Below are 25,270 nucleotides of genomic sequence, written 5' to 3'. Positions count from 1 at the left end.
TTTATTTTTGTATTTTAAAAACGCTTCTGAAAAAATTTAGATTTTTTTTAATTTTTTCTTTACTTCAAATTAATATGTTTTTTTTTTATGTTTTTAGATCATTTTAATATATTAATATAAAAAATAATTTTTTTAAAATAAAAATAATTTTATTTTAATACAATTCCAAGTAAAAATCACTTGAAAAAACAACCACTAATTAACTAGTTAAAAATTCAACCCAGTGGTGAGTGCCCCTCGAAATCTCTTGTCAACGCAGGGAGTTTATGTCCCCGACACAATAATCAACCTAGAGAATTCCTGAGCGATGTGGAGGGTATTTTTGTTGATGTTACGTAAAGCCTAACCCCATCTTTTGACATAAGGATGGAATTAATCAACAATACGTACCTTAATTAGTGCTGGGGGAAAGGGTTTAATTTAATTATGAATATAATTATCCTAGATGTTAAAGTAAACTATAACTCATAGAATATTAATCAAAGTGATCAACTGCTTAGAGAAAGTGTGAGAAAGGGAATTTACATGCTATAATGACCGCACGAGCTATCACTAAAGAGAATATGGGCAAAAAATAATGGTCCACTGGAATCTCAATTTTATATTGGGCAAGTAGATTTAAATGATAACTTTGGAGTTCTTTGGAAGAATCGACACATTCCCTTTTTGGATAATTTTAAATTGGTGAAGCACTTAGTAGTTTCATCCATCATCTTTTGCAAGGCAAAGAAGAGTGGTGGGGGAAGGACAAGGTGGTGGTGGTGGTGGAGGTGAGGGGAATGGTGGCGCATAATTTGATATCGAGTGCATTTTTTTTCATCAACTATTATAACATAAACAAATATATATATATATAACTTTCATTGAAGCAATGTTCTGTGAAAAGAAGAGCACCTTTTCATCTTGTTCATTAAAATTTTTTAGGAATTTTTTTTTAATGTTAAACTTAGATATTTTTTCTTTTTAATTTCATCTTCCGACAATAATTTTATTGAGTATAAGACTTTATTTTTTTTTTCTATGAAGTTATTTCAGTTTCATGACTCAAGTTATGAGTTTTGCAGGTTAGCCGTGTTGACTTAGATCTTTTTTTTTGTCCATTTTTTAATTATTTTTTTTAATTTCATCTTTCAATATTGAGTTGATTAAGAATATGACTTTATAACTTTTTTCAATTTGCTTTCTATGAAGTTATCATGATTTTCTTACCCAGGTTTGACTGGTTGACTATGTTATTTTTTTTGTTTTTAAAATTAGGTTGATTGAGAATTGAGATTTATATATTTCTTTTATTTACTTTCTATGTGGTTATTATTGTCTTATAACTCGGGTTACGGGTAAGACTGGTTGACTCAAGTTTTTTGTACTTTTTAGTTGATTTTTTTTAATTCCATCATTCAATATTAGATTGATTGAGAATCAAATTAGACTTCATAATTTATTCAGTTTGTATTCTATGAGGTTATCATGATCTCATGACTCGGGTTACAAGTTTGGTCAGTTGACTCAGGTGATTTTTTTTGTAATTTGTTTTTAAAATTTTTTACCTTTTAATATTGGGTTGATTTTGAATTGAGTTTTATAATTTGTTTCAATTTACTTTGTATAAAGTTATTTTAATTTTATCGATTATTCAGGTGTCTTTGAATTTGTAAATCTGACAAGACTATACCGTGTAAATTCTTATATAATTTAATTTTTTTTTTACTAAAAAAACATATTAAAAAAAACTCATCCGACTTGCTGCTAGTAACTTCGACTCCCTTGTGTTCTTTCAGCAGAGACCCTACATGGACATGCCACCACTTTTTCTTTTTCAAGGGAAGGTGAGAGAGATTAAGTAGCATAATTATTTTTAAAGTACAAACCAATACTTTTGAGCCATTTAATTAAATTAATCCACTCGGGCAGATGGGATCAGATAATGAATACAAAGGTTTACAACTAATTATTATATATCATATGATTATATATATCTCAAATGTGGTGGGACTTTGAATTAATTAAGGAATATATTATACATTTAAAGTCCCAAGATTTTAGCATCATTTTGCATCTAGTAATGTATTTGAGTCACTCGTGATGTTCAAAATTGGTTCCTCTAAATTACATTGAACTTGAGCGAGTTTGAGTATCATATCGAGTTTTAAAATTAATAACATTCAAGTTTGATTTGTTAATTTTTTTTTCACTAACACTTTTTTTTTTCAAAATAATTATTTAAAGTATATTTTATATTTAAGAACATTTCAAGCTGAATAATAATTTGTTCAATTCTTGATAAAAGTGATTGAATTTAAAAATTGCGAGCAAGCTTAATCGAATTTGTATCGACATTTTATCGAGTTGATATAGGATATTGAGCACAAATAATTCCATTCATTATACAACTCTCCTTGCATCTTTAACGCCGTATCTCTTACGAGGAACTTCATTGTGATATTGTCACATTGGACATCTTGGTGATCTTGGTTATTTAAAATTAGTAGAGATAAAATTAAAAAAAGATGTAGTTTTCTAATTTATGGTGACTAGATATCTTATTTAGTTTTTAGAATTCTAGTTAAAGGAGTGGTTATATTAAAAAAATATTTTATTTATTCTAAAACATTATATTTAAAATAAGGTGTATTATTGCTTGCTTTTAATGATAAAAATGTATCTTGTACTCTTCCTAGGAGTTTACCTTCTCAAAGAATCATCTCAACCCAAGAGTTTAAGCTATTAGGTGAGGTCCCATGATATGATTTATATTATTCTCTAACACACCTAAACTATTACGTTGTAAAAGATTACTAATCCTGAGGCAATGATTTGGAACATGGATCTAACAATAAAGTTTAATCCTTATTTTTAAAATATAGGCATTGAATCCAAGAAAATAGTAATGGTCAATTTGAATTTTAACCTTTCTATATAATTATATTTAAAATGACTCCAAGATATTAACTCATTCTAAAAGAGCTTTGATAGGATCATATTAACCTAGTTCAAATTTGTTTGCAATAATGGAAATAATATCCCAACACATGAAAAATTATAAATAAAAATCTACATGCATTGATAAAAATCAAAGTAAAAAACATTTACAAAGAAAAAAAAAGATAATTCACACCATATATGATTTTTTATGAATGTTGTCACCTTGAAAGTGACTACACCAATAAATTAATAATTTACTGTATGATATAAAAGCAATAAAATGTGAATTTATAACTCACATGCAGAGTTCACATTTCAAAAAACAATATATATAGCTTTCACATCGAACATAACAATTTTTTAACAAGTGAGGAATATATTTGTATTAAATAAAAATAACAAAATTTTAATATTTGATTGACACGACCTGATTAATTTTTCTTGTCCCTCTTTCTGAATCTAAGCCCTATTTGTAGTATCTAGTTTAAATTTCTAGACTTTAAAGATTTTATCTTTTCGAATCTATAAATTTTGTTTTGGGTTTTTAATTCTCAAAACTTTAACTTTTAATTTAAAATTAACCTTTTTATTTATTTTAAACTCCTACTTTATCTTTACTGATCTTTCATCTTACACTTATCTTGAAAATGAAGGTCTAATCTTTATTTGGATCCCTTTCTTCTTTAGCTTGCTTATTATTTCTCTCTATTTTTTTAAAAAAAATTGTTTTAAAAAATATATTAGAAAATAGTTAAATTTGGATTATGACAACGTTTCACTATCAAAGAAAAATAAAAAGCTACGGTTCTAAAGGCACCTTTCAAGCTTATTTTGGAAATCTTTTGTTGAAGGCGAGCGACGGGGCCGCTTTTTTTGTAGCCATTTCCGACCATTGATAGTCAAGTCAAATATTATTTTATTTTGTGCATTTGTCTTCATTGAAGAAAGAACCTTAAGGACAACTATAGTGTTGTAATTCTCACACTTTATGTTCTCCATTTTCTTTTCCAAAGTGAAGATATCTTTCTTCATTGGTACTCAACAAAATTTCTTTCGCGTGGTGCACGTTTATCCATTTTTTTATAATATTTAGTAAATGATAATGTGAAAAACATGGTAGTAATAGTAAAATAATATGATTTGATATAATAATGAAGCAGCAACAACAACAGCAATAGCAACAACAATAATAATAGAGTAACGAGAGGGATGATGAAGTCATGGAGTGGTGATGATAAGGTGACAGTGGTGACACTGGAAATATATAGAAATTGCATTGGAGTGAAAGAGTGGTGGCAATAATGAAGGTAGTGACGATAATGGCAATGAGGTGAGTATGGTGATGATTGAAATTATTGAATGATAATATGAATTGATTAATATTTGTAAAATATTTTATTGAAGTTCATGAACTAAAATTAATTTCCACGTGATTGAACAAGAAGCACTCATCCTTTCCTTCTTGATAAAAGAATGTTAGAGAATACCAACAGAAAGCATTTTACAAGGTTTAAATCATGGTCTTAACTCTCAAAGCTTCAACTTCTATAAATATATTAGTTTTCTTTATGATTATTTTGACTCTTTTATCTCAAACAAGCATTCAACAAGAAATTAGGACACTACAAGCATTTTTTTTCATCAACTATTATAACAGAAACAAATTAATATATATATATATATATATATATACACACTAAAACAGCTTTGCTTTTTCATCGTAGCAATGTTATGTGAAAAGAAAAGCATTCAACAAGTGTGGTTGCGATTGCTTTTCAAAATACTTTTCGTGTCGAAATGCATCAAAATGATGTTTTTTGATTTTTTTAAAATCATTTTTGATATCAGCGCATCAAAATGATTTTAAAACACTAAAAACATATTAATTTGAAGTAAATAAAAAAAAATTTCAAAATTTCAAATTTTTTCAAAAGCGGTTTTGAAACGCAGAAACAAAAAATCCCGAAAAGCACTTTTTCATCTTGTTCATTAAAATTTTTGAGGATTTTTTTTAATGTTAAACTTAGATTTTTTTTTATTTTTAATTTCATCTTTAAACAATAAGTTTATTGAGTATAAGACTTTACATTTTGTTTTGATTTGTTTTTTATGAAGTTATTCAGGTCTCATGACTTGAGTCACTAGTTTGACAGGTCAGCCATGTTGACTTGGGTTATTTTTTTTATATTTTAATTATTTTTTTTAATTTTATTTTTTAAAATTGAGTTGATTAAGAATATTAATTTATAATTTTTTTCAATTCGCTTTCTATTGAGTTATCTTGGTCTTCTTACCCAGGTTTGATTGGTTGACTCTGTTATTGTTTTTTTGTCTTTTTTATTATTTTTTTCAATTTAATCTTTTAAAATTGGGTTGATTGAGAATTGAGATTTATATATTTCTTTTATTTACTTTCTATGTGGTTATTATCGTCTTATGACCTGATCGCGGGTTAGACCGGTTGACTCAGGTTTTTTGTCCTTTTTAGTTGATTTTTTTTTAATTTCATCATTCAATATTAAATTAATTGAGAATCAAATTAGACTTCATAATTTAATAAGTAAAGAATATAACCTGTTTAAGGATCATACTACTATTAAATTGAACATAAATTACACAAAATAAAATATATTTGTATTAAATAAAAATAACAAAATTTTAACATTCGATTGACACGACCTGTTTAATGATCATACTTTTAATGGGTTCTTTGGTAAAAACCAACAACACAAACCTCTCACACACAAATATTTCTTCTATTTTGAAAAAATTCATAAATTTTTCTAGGGTTTGGAACGAGAAAGATGGCTTTATTTTTCCTCTCGAATTCTTCTTTGTTTTCTCTTGCAGTGTTTCTCTTATGATTTTTATCTCCGGTACTTTTATAGTTTTTCTGCTCTGATTTTTCTCTCATAATTTTTTTTATCTAATTTTTCTTGTCCCTCTTTCCGAACCTAAGCCCTAGTTGTAGTATTTATTTTAAATTTCTAAACTTTAAAGATTTTATCTTTTCAAATCTATAAATTTTTTTTTGAGTTTTTAATTCTCAAAACTTTAACTTTTAATTTAAAATTAACCTTTTTATTTATTTTAAACTCCTACTTTATCTTTACTGATCTTTCATCTTACACTTATCTTGAAAATGAAGGTCTAATCTTTATTTGGATCCCTTTCTTTAGCTTGCTTATTATTTCACTCTCTATTTTTTAAAAAAAAATTCTTTAAAAAATATATTAGAAAATAGTTAAATTTGGATTATGACAACGTTTCACTATCAAAGAAAAATAAAAAGCTACGGTTCTAAAGGCACCTTTCAAGCTTATTTTGGAAATCTTTTGTTGAAGGCGAGCGACGGGGCCGCTTTTTTTGTAGCCATTTCCGACCATTGATAGTCAAGTCAAATATTATTTTATTTGGTGCATTTGTCTTCATTGAAGAAAGAACCTTAAGGACAACTATAGTGTTGTAATTCTCACACTTTATGTTCTCCATTTTCTTTTCCAAAGTGAAGATATCTTTCTTCATTGGTACTTAACAAAATTTCTTTCGCGTGGTGCACGTTTATCCATTTTTTTCCTCTTGAATTAGTATGAGTCCAACATAAAGAAGTCACATATCTAATAATTTATATTTATTAAGTGCGTTTGTTTTTCATAAAATAGCATACATGAAAAATATTTTATGATATTTAATAAATGATAATGTGAAAAACATAGTAATAGTAGTAGAATGATGTGATTTGATATAATGATGAAGCAGCAGCAACAACAACAATAATAATAGAGTAATGAGAGGGATGGTGAAGTCCTGGAGTTGTGATGATAAGGTGACAGTGGTGACACTGAAAATACATAAAAATTGCGTTGAAGTGAAAGGGTGGTGGCAATGATGGAGGTAGTGACGACAATGACAATGAGGTGAGGATAGTGTTGATTGAAATTATTGAACGATAGTGTGAATTGATTAGTATTTGTAAAATATTTTATTGAAGTTCATGAACTAAAAATAAAATATTCACTACCAGAAAATAGCAAAACACTGAAAAAATATCTCGTATGTGTTTAAAGCTAAATTCTGTCAAATAATCATCTCAACCCAATAGCTTAAACTGTTAGGTAAAGTTCAAAGACATGATATATATTATTCTCCAACACACCCCTTCAAGTGAAAGCCATTTGAACTTGAAACTTGCACAGACCCACATTACCTTGTGCTTAATTTTTATCAAATAAATAGGGATGGTGAGATTCGAACTCGTGACCGCTTGGTCATCAAGGCTCTGATACCATGTTAAAGAACCATATCAATCCAATAGCTTAAGCTGTTAGGTGAGATTCCAAGATATGATTTATATTATTCTCCAACATATTCAGTCAGAAATACAATTAACAACAAAATAACTAATGAAAAAATATCGTTGAAAAATATACCATCAGTGATTTTTATTATAACACATCTAAGATACAAAATCAAACTCAATTTCATCAACTGACAAACAAGTATAATTTTTTAAAATCTCAAGCAAACTCTAACTTGTTCAAATCATACATCTATACAACACATTTATCTAGGAAAAAGCCATAAACAAGTAAACAAACAAACAAACTACATATACTACGTAAAAATGCCAAAACATTAAGGGTAAAAAAAATAGGCAAGTTTGCTTACTTAATGTGGAGAATCTTAAAAAAAAAAAAAAAAACTAGGATAAGGATATTGACAGACTGAGTGTTAGGGTGACTGAATTTATGATGAAGAGAACTAGATTTGTGAAAAAATAGAAGGAAGAGTGTTTTTTTCTGCAAAAAGAAAAGGAAGGAAGGGGGAGTCGTGATGCTGGTTATAACTTTAATATTACCGATGGATTTCATGATGGAAATTAGTGACAGTAAATTATCATTGATAATTCTGTCAAAAATATTGACACGTCAGATTTGCCGACAGAATTAACAAGGGAATGCATTTTTAATTTTTTTATTCTTTGAATTCCATCAGTAATTCTGTCAGTTATTATCGACGGAAACAACGTGATCAGTAAATGTCATTGTAATTTACTGATGATATTTTTTTGTCGGTATTGCCTTTGATATTTGATAATTTTCTGGTAGTGATTTTTTAAATTAAAAGAAAATACTTTTAAATTAAACCTGAACAATACTTCTTAAAAGTCTTTAAAAATCTAGACCCTTCTGATTAGAATCAAGATGGCACCGAAAACTCGTGAGGACGGCTCAAAATTTACAGCCATGCATGATTCAACGAGCTTACGAGAAAAAAAAAGTTCTTTCTTCTTTCGGCTAGTTGATCAGGTGTTCTGATTTGCCTTTCTTACATTATCTTCTCAAATTTTCAAACCGCTTTTTGTGAAAATGATTACCATTTTCTTCTCATCCTCTTGTTTTCACATTATTTTCTGCAGCAATCCGCAAATTTAGATTCCTCATGATCTTTTGATACAGTGTTTTAAGCCTGGAACGGATTGGAATTTGGTTACTAGCTCTGTTCAATTTCAAGATTCAGATGAATCAATCAAATCTAGTGAAATGCCAACAACAGTACTCATGAAAGTTCCTGGAATTTGAATAGCATCGAGCTCGGACAGTCTGTGCTTTGATTTTGGAAAAGTTACGTATCCTGTCAAAATTATGTTCCTTACAATAGTACTCTTCGAAGAAATAGCTCAATGATCTATTCTTATAATTTATATTTATTTTTCAATCTATTTTTTATAAGTAATTTGTTCTTCAATTTATACCTGAATATAAAATCATTCTCTGATCTATGCTTGTATAAGATATTTTCATCCACACTAACGAAAATATGAACACTAAAACCTACCCTAATTTATTTAAAAAACCATAAAAATGAATTTTAACACAATATCACTTTTTTTTCTTCATGAATCAGGACTCTTTTCAGATTTATATATATTTTAAAAAAATTAGACACGGCTTGAGTTCTTCAAGTGAGGGTATTTCTATCAATTTACACGGAAATATATACTAGAAGAAAATGAACAAATTAACTGAGAGCAATTAAACTTATAGAAAAAAAAATTGAAGACTTAATATAAAATATAAAGAAAAATTGAACGAATTTTTTTATATCATACTAATTTTCTTTGATCAGTTATACGTACTCCAGTCTTTTATACTAACTACAAACATTCTTCCAAAATCTTACCTTAATTAGGGTTTGCAATCTCTTGCTAGCCAAGTTTACGTAACACATGATTGCGACCGACCGATTAAAAAATAAATTAAAAAGGGGTTTAATATCGATAAAAAATGCTTCCTTTAAAAGAAATATGTGCTGCATAACATTCTATAATGTATTCGTGCGATAGCTACGTATAGGAATTTTTTCGTGTAAAGTGAAAAAGACAGCGACAAAAAAAGAAAAGAAAAGGGAAAAAGCTGCAGCAAAAATAATTGGAGAAAATGGGTAGTGGAAGGAGCAGAATAACAGATTGGTGTAGGAATATGGAGAGTGGCTGGTCAGAAAGCCAAGGATGCATCCTTTTTGGTTTTATCAGTGTCGAAAGTTGGAGCACTTGGTTAAATCAAAATCTAATTGGAGAGAAAAGAAGGGAAGAATCAAGCTATAATTACGAGTATGTAAGCATCAATTGCTGAAGAAGAAGGCCCTTTCCCTCTACACTTTTAGCACTTCGTATGAGCATCTGATGAGGCTTATGAACACAGAACTTGTATTAATTTTCACAATGTTTTTTTTTATTAATATTATTTATAGGTAACTAGATATATATCACCTTAAATATTGTTTACAAAATTAGAGTACAAACTTTACTAATTTGACATCTATCTATCTCTTGAATATACTATAATTATAAGAGCTGATCAATCTTAACATATATATATATATAAAGTATAAACTCCCTCGTCGCATCTAGACCTAACAAACTCTGGCTTTTCAAAATCGATCGTTTTCACGAATTCAAGGGCTTCAAATAAACTTGAACCCCATATTTTGGTTTTATTGTGAGGACGACAACAGGAGCATGGCGATAGCTATCAGAAATATGGAAGCTAAACTGGGAAATCAACATGGCTAATATGATTTTAGCTTCCATCATAGCAAAAGACTGGCCTATACAATTCCGCGGTCCGGTGGCAAAAGGGATGAAATGCCGTCCAGGAGCAAATGGCTTGGAGGCAAATCTGTCAGGATTGAACTCATTTGCATCTTTTCCCCATATTTCTTCGCTATGGTGAATTGCCAGAACCGGAATCCATATTTGTAGGCCCTTTGGAACATGAAGATCACCTAGCTTAATATCTTCGAAGGCCATTCGAGGTAGCAAAGTGGCCGGTGGATAGAGCCTTAGAGACTCATTTATAACCATGTTTAACTGCAAAAATGCCAAAAAGTTCATGTACAAGTTATTAGTTGACCATGAAGAAATATTTTGAGGCCGAAAGTTTTTTGGAATGCAGGTGATTTTTCGCTTTCAGTGAAGATACAACACTTTACATGCCACTATAGAACCTTTGTTGACCATTCCCATCTGAGTGGATACTTGAATCTAAACAATACCAAATTCCTTTTTGACTCTCTCTGGATGATTCCAATATATATTATTCATAACTAGTAGGCAGCTAGGCTGTTAATAAGATTAATCAATATTTAGCTTCTTCCATTAAAATATACCTTCAAGCTATCTAAGCAGAGAAGAACAAATTCTGAAGTGGTGAACCATGAACTCTAAGGCCTTGTTTAAGTTAGAGGGCCACTTACTTTTCTTTCAAAATGAACCTGGACTGGTCATTGTCTTACGTATTTGAGTGCCACCAACTAAAAGCACAACAGTACAAAACCATTTTGTTTATTCTCCTGAATGCAGAAAAGATTTGCTTCCTTTAAAAGAAATGAGAAATATTTAAAATCAAAATCCTTTAGCTTATCTGAGGAAGAAGTTAGTCAGTGATAATATTACTGCTACGAGTAGGATTTGGTTTGTACAACTTTTAGTTAAAAGTTTTTGTAAGGTTAAGAACGACAGCTATCTTATCAGGAGACAGGACAACTTCCATATCTATGAGTATTAACAGCTCATGACTCAATTTACAATTGAATTCTTCATGAAGCTTAGTTCAATGGGTTTCCTAATAATAAAACAGAAAAATAATTTTTTTTTTGGACCCATTGTGTTGGGTTTCAATATAATTAGCCTCACACCCCTGGATTTACTTACCACCACGCCCGCTGTTTTGTACTTTTTAGAGAAAATGGAATGGATATTGAAAAACTTGGTAAATCGTCACTTACCAAATTGAATTTGGAAAGATGATCAATTGAAGGAGTTTCACCATTGCAGACTTCATTCACCTCGGCTCTCACCTTTTCTTGCCAAGAAGGGTTGCTGGCTAGAAGCATGACCGTCCATGTCAGTAAAAGAGCAGTTGTTTCATGTCCGGCAAAGAAGAATGTCTTGCATTCATCCATGATCAACTGAAGGTTTATATTAAAACCATCACTTCTCTTTTTCTCCATCTCATTCACAAGAATCCCCAGTAAATCATTTCCATAAGAACTACTTCTACCGATCTCTACGCAATCTTTTCGGCTTTGTATGATCTCCAGTAGTAGTCTATCCACCTCCATCTTCTTGGATTTTATTTGTCTGTTGTAGTTACTAGGAAAGAACCTGTCAGGGGAATACATTAAAATTTAACGTCACATGATCATGAATCCACTAATGCAACTTGTTGCAGACAAGGAATCCCAAGTAAATTTTAAAGAACCAGAACTAACTTGAAAGTGATAGAAGAATCTGTCAAAGGAAGAAAAAACCGACCACGTAATGTAAATTACACACAACTTTTTATCAGATATATATACTTCTCTGAAGAACACTTACCGGCTTCCGGGAAGGCACAAGTGCCTCGTTGCTTGATGGCAAAGACTTTGCAACTCTGTTAAGAGATGGAATATTTGCTTCCCCTTCTCGTAGCTACTGTCGAATTCGGTTCTTGAAATTATATCAGCACTCACTCTAGTCATGTATTCACCAATTTCTACCTCAGTTTGGCCAGATTCTACTGCATTTTGCAGTGATTGGAGCATCTTCTTTGTGCATTCCACCATTAGCCCTGCGTAGCTCTTCATAACCAGAAAAAGCAAATCTCTCAGTGCTTCCATCATTAAAATGAATCAATACCAAGAATATGAAACATGTTGTGAACTGTATTAACCTTGAGCCTTTCTCCCATGAATGCCGGCGCAGCAATATGGCGTTGATGATACCAATCACTTCCGTTAGCCATTAACAAACCACGACCGATAAAATGTTTGGTTCCCTCTCTTTGCAGCCATGACTTACCAGCTTTAGAGCTATACTTTGTTAAAAGTTCTTTGATCAATTCAGTCTCTGTTATGCACAGCCTTGGCTCCACCCCATTCCAATATATAAACCTTTTCCCTGAAAAAAGAGAAATCAAACCTTTTTTTAGAAAAGAGAGAAACCCAACAAAGTTCTTTGAACAATTCAGTCTCTGGTTTGAGTCCCGTCTCGAATGTGAGACATATGTGCATACCGTATTGTTTAGACCAAGCAACATAATGTGGCAAGAGACGATTGACAGTGTCGTGAGTGATGTGATCCATGTCTTTGGCAGTGGACTGAGATACAAAATCGGCAACGTCTAGGATGTTGCCGATAAGAGGGCGGGGTTTGGGGCCACGCACTCCTTGCTTCTCCATGATTTTTTTGATGCGTCTTGGTGTAAGAAAATAACACGATAAGGTATCATATGCAATCTTAAAGAATGAAATAAGGAATATAACTAATAGAGTTGTCAGCACCAACACGATCATGGCCATGGTTGCTGGCGGTGATCGATTGAAACAGGTTCTCAACTAAGCAAATATAATTTGACACCAAAAATGGGAAAAAGAATTAAAGAGCTGAAGACAGGAGGGTTGTCTAGTTAATCAGGGGAGGGACATTAATTTATAGGCATCGCGAAGAGACACGAATTTTTAAAAGTAGCACATATATTTTTATTTTTTGGGGGGCAAATTGGTAAATTAGAATTTCTATTTGGTTGATGGTGAAATATACATAATAAAATACGGAAAAAATTTATTTTACTTTTAATATATATTATTGTCAAACTTATGTATTTTAAAAAAATAATTAGATATTATTTTTTTACTTTAATTTACATTGAGTGTTGAAATTAATGATAGTATAATAATCATAGTTATAAAACTTGGATCGGCTTGACAAATTGCTCAAGATCTAGACAACCTGAAGCCTAGATTGGTCTGCTTTTAAAAAAAAATAGGGGAATGATTGATTTAATTTGACCTCATTAAAAACCCGAGTTCACCCGCAACATGATCAACCTGAGATGAAACTCTTTTAAAACACAAGTAAAAAACCTGTTGATTTTTTGTTGAAAATAAGTCAAAACAACATCTTTTTAATACTTTAAAAAAATAAAGTTGACCCTTCCAACATGTAATCTGGACTTTGCCCCATATTAATCCCCAAATCAAACTTTAAAACTATAATCATTTTTATTTATTAATTTAACAAGTTTGAAATTTAGAATTTTTTGCTACCAAATATATTTTTGTCCTCATTGTCTACATTTCTTCTGTGTCATGCAGTAACAAAATGCTATGCATATATCTAATCCAGAACACTTTTACTTAATGAAGGTAATGGATCCCTTAATCACAATTTTAATCGTTGAATTAATATACGTGGCGCCTCAATGCATTTAGCACAAAAAAAGAAGAAGGAATTAATGTAATATTCAACATTTGAATTAATAGTTAACAGGTCTTCATTATTTAGTTTGAAAATTTTCACTCCAAAACAACTTATTATTATTATTATTATTATTATTATTATTATAGATAAGAATACCCTCGATTTTTTATACTTCCATAAATGATAATATTAAATTTAAATCTATAATATAGATAAATTATGAAAGTCTTGGATTTTATAACTAGTATATTTAACTATTTACCATTTTTAGATGAAAAAAATCTGGCAGATCTAGTCGTCCAATAGCTAGTTAATGAAATATCTAGTTAAAAACTTAATAGACCAATGAAATTTCTAATAAATTTAATTTTTATATATTTTTACTGTACAATAACTTTCTTGATTTAACACAACTTGAATATTTTAATAATAAAATCCAATCAATTTAAACAAAAAAAGGAATTCTATTTTAAAAATATTTTTTATATAGCACATTAAAATAATCTAAAATTATAAAAAAAGATAATTTCTTTTTAAAATGCTTCTTAAACGTAAAAACAAATTAATACTGAACTTGGTCATTTCCCTACCTGTTCTAAATCTACTACAGTTTTCACAAGTAAATCTAATTCCTTATATTTAAGGCAAGCAATAAACTTTTTTGCTCTTCTTAGTACTCTATTGACCTCTGTTTTTTCTTAAGCAAATCTACATCTTGTGATAAAAAATTCATTACTACTGGAGTGATTGTGTTTTAAGTAATACGCCACGCCGAATTTAACCATGTATTATATTTTTTCCTGTATGATTATTTTTAGAGAATATTTTTAGTATTTTCTATATATTTGATAGACTGTATTAATATTAAAATGCAAAGCACTTTTATATATATATATAAAGATTTGTTTGTTTTATATATATATATATACACACTACTAAAACAAACAAATCTTTAAAAAATTGTGGCATGAAAATTAAAACAATATTCCTAGTATGATATTATAAAGTTTCATATCGTTTTTTGTTTTTCATAAAAGAAAAAATAAAAAGAGTTTTATTTTTCCTTACAATCCATGTAAATAATTGTTATATTTAGATAAAATACCAAGGATCCCTTATAAAAATGATTAACTTACATGTGATTTACTGAAATTAATAATTTATTGGTATAAATAATTTAATAGTCAAAATTAATTTTCAATAAAGTAGAGGGTGATTTAAGAAGGTTAATTATTTTATATTATTTAAGGATTTATCTAATGCATAAATAGGCACATAATAAAAAAATGAAATTAATTGTTTTAGTGAATTATATTAAGTTTCCAGTAGCTTTCATGATCAAAGGTATAGTACTTGAATTGACATATTTTTATTGGTATATATTTTATGTTGTCATATAAAAAAAATAATTCATTTCTATATATGGAGTATTAAGTCTTTTTAATAAAAAAAAAATTGGTATATTTAGCATTTACCAATAAGATCCGTAAAAGGTATTTGTGTTGAATTAAATGTTTCGATATAAAGTTCATGCTTTTTTTATTTAATTATAGATAAATAATTATTATTTAATCATATTTTCTTTTTTCTAATATTTTTTTATTTTAAAACATAATTCTTCACTTTCTTCTAGCTCCAGGTTAAATTAATGGAAAAGGATTTTTTTTTCTCTTTCAATAAGCAAAAAAAGTCATAGTACTTAACTATTCGAATATTGCTTATATTCCAATTATTATACTAATATGTTTTATTTGCTTAAAAACCAAATCGAAGTTACAACTTTCGAAGAGTTATTAGATTATAAAAGCCAATATTATAATGATAGATACTTCTTGAGTCATTCTATTCCTAGGTTTTATAATAAAAGAAGAATTAATCTTATTAATATAATGATATATCCTTTTCAATATTCATTTTAAGTGCATTCAAATAACTCATTTGATTTTTAAAAAAAATAAATGGATTTAGATTAAAAAAATTATTGTTTGTTTAAAATACTAAGTTTACTAAACACAAAGATAGAGTCACATTTAAAATGAAGAAAATAATTTGAAAAGGGAAAGAGAATTAAGTGATAATGGTATATAGCATAGAAAAAAAAATTGATACTAATTTGAAAAAACAAATAGAAAAATCATACAAATTTTGGATTAAGTATTTTATCCTTGTATGAGATTTATTACTATCTTTATTCAAACTTAGTAGTAAACTGTAATAGTCCGGCCCAACCTGCCGTATATTATTATTTTTTTTACCTTACCGCCTTCATGGTATTTAATTTTATTTTTTAAAATAAAAAATTGTTATCATCCTTAAGATCTCTCCAAAAATCGACTTCATCCATATGTACAAATTATTTCTAGAAAGGTTGTTAACATGAAGAGAGATCATGCCGTCCATTTCAACCAATTAAATTTTTGTATCTTCATCAAACACTATAAATACCAAGTCTTGAGACTTTTGACCAGTGAACTGGGATTTGTCCTGGTCAACTCTCAAGTTAAATTTTAAAACTATGATAATAATAATTTTTATTTTTATATTAACCCTCAAGATCCGTAACCCAGACCTTGCCCCAAATTAATTAACCCTTAATAATCAAGTTTTAAAACTTTGATAATAATCACTTTTATTTTATGTTAACTCGGGTCAACACATGACCCTGGCCTTACCCCGGGTCAACCCTTGAGTTGAGTTTTTAAATTATGATAATAATCATTTTTATCTTTACATTGACTTGATTCAACAGTCAACCCCACTCATGACCCGAGTCTTGTGTCCCGTGTCGACCCCTGAATCTAGTTTTAAATTATAATAATAACCATTTTTATTCTTACGCTGACTCAGGTGAACCCGATCCGGACCTTAACCAGTGACCCGGACTTTACCCTGGATCAACCCCCGAGTTAGTTTTTAAAACTATGATAAAATTATTTTTATAATTACATGAGATAATTTTAAAATTGAAAGTTTTTTATAAAGATATTTTAAAAATAAAAAGTAATAAATATTGTCTCTAAATATATATTTCCCTTGTAACTTTTATTTTAAAATATATATATATTCACTCTAAAATTATTCTAAAAATATTTTTATTTTTTTATTTTTTCAATCAAATATCTGCGCTGTTCACATGCCTTTTATTTCGGCTATCAAAGGACAGTAAACAAAATGCTACCTTCGTTTGTGGTCAATTAGTTCAAAAAGCAAGGAAGATGCTTTGACTTTGTGCATATTTGGTTTTTTGACCACCTTTGTCAGTCAACCACGGTACAATCCTGATTAATTTATCACCTTAATTAGAGGGCCGTTAAAAAAAAATATTTAATAGTTACTTAATCATGTGTCCATGCATGAGTGTTTGTCGCTATTAATATGCAAATTAATCATATGAAAAACTCAAATCAATAATCGTGACGTAGAGAATTAGTGTAAACAACAGGTCAAAATCTCGAAATCCTTGTATATATTTACTACAAACGACAGAAATAGAGAATTATCCAAGAGAATTATACACAAATATCGAATAATATCTCCTGTAATGCATGGCACATGCAAAGCAAATATGGGAATGATAGCATGAACAAAAGAAAAGGAAGTAATTGTCTGCGAAGTTTCTTGGACATTCCTGTCAAAACGCATAAAGAGATCGATTGGCTCGCAAACCAAGTGGATCAAGAATCAACGCATGCATATAATCCAACCGAAAGCTAACAACACAAAGTCTCCCAAATTTAGAAATTTAATCTGGACTTGCTAAAACTATGATCCAAATGGAACTTAGAATCCCTTTCAAGAATTCAAAATTTATCGAATCATCTTTGGATATGTTCCATGAACAGAAAACGTAATCTCTCAGATCTCATGGCGGGGATTGGTGAGTCGGTGCGTAAAACTTATTCATGATTATAGTAAAATATGAGGGTCTAAAGTAACTTTTCTAAAAGGTGTACGAAATCATAATATTGCAATTAAAACAAAGATTAATTAGAAAATGTCGTCAAAAACGGAAAGGGTTTCAGGGAATCATAATTGGCAATGAATAAACTGCGCATTGCTTCCACCTTTCAAATATAATTTAAGAGGGAAAGGATGGAAACGAATTGCTGATCGAGTCAGTCAAAAAAGGATGAGATGAGGGAGGACATGAACATATGCATTGGTCCCAAGGAAATACCTTTAAACGAAAGCATAGAACATGTTCTCATGGGAAGAAAGGAGCATGAGTGCCCTTGCTAGGGGGCACTATGCCACACACAGAGGAACACAAAATTCGGTTAAAGTCGAACGTTGTATCAAAAGTATATATGCTTCGTACGGTTGAGATTATGTTTAATCAGAGAAAGTATAGACAGTTTTTTGAATGAAAGAACCCCACCTGCAACATGTTAGTGCATTCATTTTATTGTTTCTGCAAATTCTTGTAGGTTTTGTTTCCTTTGTTTCAAAAAATGAAACGGATTGATCGAGGCAAGGCAAAACCATGCATGTGTTGCGTTTGCTCCTTGTACATGCATTGTTTTGGTTTCCTGTCTGAGGTAATAAATTTCATTTATAGAGAGGAAAAAACATAAAACCAGCTCGTAGATACATTATCAAAAAATTAAAAAATATCAATGAAATATTCCAGCAGCATACAAGGAAGATTTTATTAGTATTGAAAATTGCCTACAAAAACGGTGATAGAATACTACTATTGAAAAATAAATCATCGGGTTTTTTATTTAATCAATAATTTTTAATACCGATAAAGTTATCAATGGAATTTTCACATTTAAAAATTAGATTTTACCACCTATTTCCGTCAAAATTTTATCATTGTTTAATTATTTTTCTAACAAAATATTTTATTGGTGATTTTGTCACCGAATTATTACATTTTCTGTAAGTTTTACTAAAAGTTCCTGAATGGTTAGAAACATTCCAGTAAAATTGCCAATGAAATATTGATTTTGTCAATGATTTCATCGAAGATTTGAATTTTTTTTTATTAGGATCCCCAAGCCAATAATTGCTTGCTCATAATAAACTCACAACCATAAATAATGCAAATTCATATACAATAAACCCACAAACAAAAGGTATCTCCAAAAATTAACACATACAAATTTCACAATGAATAATGTTAAATGGATAGACCTATGAGTTTTCACGGTCAAAAAATTTAAGTAGCAAATTCATATAAATAGTGCACAACAATGTGATAGACAGAATTCCATATACGAACAAAAAAAAAGAGAGTAGAAATGAACAAAAAAAAAATACTAGTAGGAAACTATCCAAATTACAATTGAAATACAATCAAATCAACAAGGTAAATGGTAAATTATACATGATACATCACATCAAAGGTGCTGAAAATGAAGGTGGAGGGGGAGAAAAAGATTTCAATAAGTTAACTTAAAATATAAATGGGTTAAAACGGGTTAGTTTGCTTACTTGGTGAAATAAATTTTTTTTATCAGTTATAGGTTATGGTGGCTGTATTTGTTGAGGTTGTGGAGGTGGTTGTCGAGACGTTAGAGAGAGAAAAGGAGAGGATTTTGGTCTGAAAATCACAAGGAAAATAGGTTGTGGAGAGCCACTTTTAATTTTTAATTTCTCTTAAAATCACTGACAGAATTTTTGCCAATATTTTTATCAGTGATTTAAAACGTCATTAACTCCAGCAAAAATGCCAACAAAATGTTTTTTTATTCTGTCACCAATATTACCATCTTAAATTATTGATGGAAGATTCATGTTGTATTTTCCGTCACTAAAGAACAATGGAATATTTTTCATCGGTATTTTTGTTGTTTTTTTCTATTTTTCTAGTAATTATATATAATTCAAAAACTTAGCATTTAAATGTAACTTATTTCTTTCTAGTTTTAACATGCTATTTTTTCCAGATTCATATCTACAATTATATATGAATAGTTAGTATTGGTTATTTACCTGCGGAATGTCATGGATATTTTTCAAAATCTACTTTTATTTTATTATAATTAAAATAGGTATTTGTACGAAATGGTACAAGTTATTTTTTTTATTCATGCATTATTTTACCAAAATATTTGTTTATTAGCATCATATTAAAATATGTTTTTTTTATAAAATCTTTAATAATTTAAAATAAGTAGGAAGAAATATACCTCTTCAATCTAAACTATATTATCTTGTTAATGCATTTCTTTTTTTAATGAAAATATTTTCTTTTTATTAGAAGCATTATTTTTCAAATAAGAAATTTATCATGATATGCAAAGAAAGTTTAAAATTACAAAAAAAATTCATGTCTTGATATTTTGTATGCAATTTAAGAAATAAGATAATAATTAGTCTGAGAAAATTATTTTAAAAAATTAATAAACAATATAAATTTTATTTTCATTGAATATTCAAGAAAAAATTAATTTTTTTTACATATTAGTTTCATATATAATAATTAACAAAATAATTGTTGATATTATAAAAAAAATGCTATAATCTTATTTGAAAAACAAATAAATTGTATTTAATGGAATAATATTCTAAATATAATTTTAGTTATTTTATTTACAATGAATTTTAATTAAAATTAAAAAAAAAGACTATATACTTGTATGAAAAGAGGGTATATGGGCTAGAACCAATACAAAGAAGTCCACCCCCTCATTTGTTTTTGTTTAATAAAATGGACAACACTTGCTTCAACTTTTGTTTTTAGCAAAGTAGATAACTTGTCATTTATAATGGTAGAACGATGGGTCATTAATGGTTAGAAAGTTAGAGTTTGAGTTTTTAGATCTTAAAAACCTATTTTTAACATGTTCTTCGCCTATAAATATTCAAGAAACACCTTAAAAACTTCAATAAACTCATTTATAACATCAAAATACTCTTTAATTGGTGAAAAAACCCAAAATTAAGTTAAATAAAAAAAATTCCTAAGTCCTGATCTATGTTTTCATAAAATAAGAGTTTCAAAACATTTCAATGATACTTATTTCATCAAGTAGAACCTCTTAATACTAAAATTGTTTTTCTTATTATTGGAATGTAGCAAATCAACCACTTTCTTTTTCCTCACTTTTTTTCCCATGATTTTCTTTTCTCTTTCAAACTCAGAGACTTAAACATAAATAAAATGAAGTTTAGGACATAAACATATAATTCTAAAACTAAAATGAGTAAAAAATATATATAATTTTTCGACAAAAAATGAATTTTTTTCTCGTGAATTTGAGAAAAACTCCTTTTTTATTTTGATCTTTTTATTTTAATTATTTATTATAATACAAAGTTTAAAATCTATTTTACTAAACTAGCCTCTAATTCAATTTTGATATTTTATCAAAAACATTAAATCTCAAGAACAAGCAAATAGAAGAAAATATCAATAAATAAAATATAACAAACATCACATTTTCTTATTAATTCATTTTTTTATGAAAATTTGTTTTTCATCATAAGCATTATTTTTTAAATAAAAAACTTATCATGAAATGAAAAGCAAGTTTCAATTAAAAAAATCATATCTTGATATTTTATATGCAATTGAAGAAACAAATAATTAATTTGAGAAAAGCATGTAAAGAATTAATAATAACAAAATATAAATTTTATTTTTATTGAATATTCATGAAAAATGTTTTAAAAGATTTTTGCATATTAGGATCATATCTAATACCTAATGAAATGATTGTTAATATTATCAAAGAATTACTATAATATTATTTGAAAAAAAGGAAAATTGAATGGTGTTTAATGGAATAATATTTTAAATATAACTTTAATTATTTTATTTATAATGAATTTAAATTAAAATTATTTTTTAAAAAAAACTATAGGGTTGTATGAAAATAGGTCAGGTGATTAGGTTTGGATAAGCCAACATGCTTGATCCCATATAAAGAAGTTTCGGTGCACATGAACCTTCTTTTCTCTTTTCTTGTTTAATAAGGTGGATGTGTCATTCATCTTTTTTTTTCAAATGGACAATGCATTGTTTGTTGTTGTTTGTTGTGGTAGACGACGAATGATCTAATAGTAAAGATTATGACTATTGGAGGTGACTATAAAGTTAGGGTCCAAGTTCTAGGACTTTAAAAATCCATTTTGAATTTTTTTTTCACCTGAAAATACTTAATAAATACTATAAAAACCTCAATAAACTCATTTCAATGATACTTCTTTTATCGAGTGAAACCTATTGATATCAAGATGGCAAGTTCAAATTTTTTTTTATTGTTGTAATTTGGCCACCCAACTACTCCTTTTTTGATGACTTTCCCTCTCTTCTATCAAACTAAAGAATTGAAATATAAATAAAATGAAGTTTGGGATCTAAATGTAAAATCATAAAACTAAAAGGACCGAAATGATAGAACATAGATTTTTTTTACGAAATGAATTATTTTGTGTGAATTTGAGAAAAGCCGCACTACCTTTTTTTTTTTTCTATGGTGGACCTTTTTGTTTTAATTACTTTTCATACTACAAATTTAAACTCTATTGCATCGAATTGACTTGTAATTCAATTTTGAGATTTTATCAAAAACCTTAAGTTCTCAAGAACATGTAAACATAAGAAAATATCAATAAATAAAGTATCACAAACATCACTGAAATTAGAAGAAGAAATACAGCAATAATAAATTAAAAAAAAAAAACACTTGTTAAACAATGTCGTTTTTAGTGAATTGTGAGACTAAACACAATAACCAATAGTGAATTAATTAATGTTTTTTTTTAGATGTATTGTGTAATATTGACGAAAAAAAGGTTTCCGACAACCTTTCTAATTAGGATTTGAAATATAGATTTTTCAACACAAATTATTGAGTGATCTTGATGTATACATAATTATTCTCACTTTCATTAATGGATTCTGCAATATGTCTTGTGTGATTGTGAAAAATTACAGAAGAAAAAAGAAACATACTAACAATTTGCATTGAATAATTTATCAGATCTTAGATTCGTTGGTTCTTGTGGTTGGCATTGATAAGCAAAGATTTATGGTTTTTGATGAAACATGAGTCTATTTACGAGACCCACAGCAAACTTTAATCTCACATGTGCTGAACTGGGGTTGGTGATAATAGCATAAAATCTTTTATTCAACTTGTCATTGCCAAGAACTAGCATAGAAACCTCATAATTTTTGCAAAACCCTACTTTCGAATCACTACCCAGCCTGAAAAGTAGATTGACCCAATTTGATTGAGCACTTGATAAAGTGAAGGGCAGGTTTTTGCCTGATATGGGTCTTAAAGACGGCCACTAACATGAGATTTGATTGATACACTCTCTAAAAGAACAACTCGGGTACAATTCATACTTCTGGGTACGGAAAAACTCCATGTTTTTTCACATCAAGCCTAGCCCAATTGACTAGAATGAATACTGATTAGCTATGCTGTAGTGACTGCAGAACATTTTCAAGTCTTGCCCATAATGAACGTCAAAAAATTGTCGCTGACGAACCTGGGAAATCAATCAAAATATGAGAAGTCTCTTTCTCAGGATAATGCAATATTCAGGACATCAATGTCTGTCCTCACAACTGAGCCCGTGAATTTTATTCTTTACTTAGCATTCTATACATTATCCCTAATATTCGTGTCTAAATCTTATGGTACCATAAGTTAACTTTCCTTCTCCTTTTATTCTATCTTTTCTGATGAACACAATAATATTCGTGTCTAAATCTTATGGTACCATAAGTTAACTTTCCTTCTCCGTTTATTCTATCTTTTCTGATGAACACAATCTCATGACAAGCCTCCACAATTCACCAAACACTTCACTTTCACACTTCATAACTGGGAAATCATCAATGTACAAGTTCAGGCCCGAGCTCAATGTTTTGATCCTCGACTCCCAATATTGTTGCCATTTTGATAGTTGCTTTTCATTGAAGGGATTCTTTTCATTAGGTAGATCATTAATCCTGAAACATTGTCTCATGCTATATGAATTTTCTTGGTTACAAAGGAGAGAATTTAACCTAAGCCATCTTTCTTCAGGAGACAGAGCATTGTCTGTATTAGCATTATTGTAGACGAGGGAATAAGTAAGATATTCCTTAATCATAGCAAGAAATCTTCTGCATTAGTTGCAAGAATTCAGGGTACACGAGGTGTTTTCCTCTTAAAATTTACTAATAAACTGAAGGAGATCAGCAGAACATTGCAGCTATTTACTGTGTCATTTTTTATTCTAGGTCCCTCAAGTTTTTCATTCTTTCCGTTTTAGTTATTGAATTTTATTTGTTCCCCAAAAGTTATGTTTGTATGATTTTATGTTTTGAGATTTGTTTCGGCTTGCATGCTCTCCTACGATGCAAGATGTCAAAGAATATTCTAACCTTAAAAGAAAATTTGGTTTTATAAAATAGAATTTTAGGTTATTGTAAAAAAAAAAAAAATTGAATGAACAATGACCAAAATTAACATAAACAAACAGCAGGGCCTTTATTTAATAGCATTGTTCAAAAATAGAAAACAAACTTCAATTTGGTCCCTGAATTTTTAATTTTTCATATTGATCCCTATTCTTTTAGTTTTTTATATTTTGATTCTTAACTTTATTTTTATCAAGTTTTGGTTTTGAATATTGAGAGATAAGAGAGAAAGTTATCAAAAATAGAAAACAAACTTCAATTTGATCTCTCAATTTTTAATTTTTCATATTAATCCCTATTCTTTTAGTTTTTTATGTTTTGATTCTTAACTTTATTTTTATCAAGTTTTGGTTTTAAATATTGAAAGATAAAGAGAGAAAGTTATCAAAAATAGAAAACAAACTTCAATTTGGTCCCTCAATTTTTAATTTTTCATATTGATCCCTATTCTTTTAGTTTTTAATGTTTTGATTCTTAACTTTATTTTTATTAAGTTTTGGTTTTGAATGTGGAGAGATAAGAGAGAAAGTAATCAAAAACAAAATAAAAGGAGAGAAGGGATCTATCTAATCACATTCTAGCCATAAAAAAAATTGAACTATCAATGAATTCATCATGGAGATAAAGTTCAAAGAAAATATTTTTGCCCTCATAATTTAGATTGAAGCTCGGAAATGTTTTTATTAGGTTGGGTTTTTTTTTTTTTTTTTTTTTTTTGAGTGATTAAAAGGTATTTTTAGGTTGAAATTTAGCTTATTAAAGTTCATAAGATGTTTTTGAATTATTTTAAGTAAAAATAAGTTGAAAATAGATTTTTTTAGATCCCAAAACCCAAACCTTATTTTTTTTTAGTAACCAAAAGGGCCAAAATTTTACTAGGAGAAAACATGTAATTTGTGCATGCATGCTACCATTTAAAAAAAAAACATAAAACTAGGCATGCATAAGCTTTTCCTTCTAGGTTAAGTAGGTTTGGATTATTTTTTTAGTTTTGTATTTAATTTAATTTTTAATAAATATTCTCTTTCTTATTTTTAAGAAATTATTTAGTTGATCTATTATTTAAATAGTAATAATTTTTTGGAAGGTTTCTATAATCTTATAATAACTACATGAGATTATTGTAATTTAACTTTAAATTTTTTCTTGATAAGATTTAAGATAGAACAATTGCATTTGTATTATATATATATATATATATATATATATATATATATATATATATATATATA

General features: G+C 28.5%; 1 protein-coding gene across 1 annotated transcript; it reads right to left on the bottom strand.

The window, feature by feature from the left end:
- Positions 1 to 9,629: 9,629 nt before the first annotated feature.
- Positions 9,630 to 12,856, bottom strand: LOC18099500 (cytokinin hydroxylase). The gene is made up of 5 exons (XM_006383400.3): positions 12,480 to 12,856; positions 12,138 to 12,364; positions 11,804 to 12,045; positions 11,212 to 11,590; positions 9,630 to 10,294 (listed from the first exon to the last, which is right to left on the bottom strand). Exons 1-5 carry the CDS (start codon positions 12,763 to 12,765, stop codon positions 9,872 to 9,874), a joined length of 1,557 nt encoding a protein of 518 aa, XP_006383462.1. The 5' UTR covers positions 12,766 to 12,856; the 3' UTR covers positions 9,630 to 9,871.
- Between the last annotated feature and the right edge of the window lie 12,414 nt (positions 12,857 to 25,270).

Source organism: Populus trichocarpa, chromosome 17 (assembly GCF_000002775.5).
Source record: "Populus trichocarpa isolate Nisqually-1 chromosome 17, P.trichocarpa_v4.1, whole genome shotgun sequence".
In the NCBI taxonomy this organism is placed as follows: domain Eukaryota; kingdom Viridiplantae; phylum Streptophyta; class Magnoliopsida; order Malpighiales; family Salicaceae; genus Populus; species Populus trichocarpa.
The sequence above is the reverse complement of the archived record's forward strand: the minus strand, read 5'-3'. Positions and strand labels throughout refer to the sequence as shown.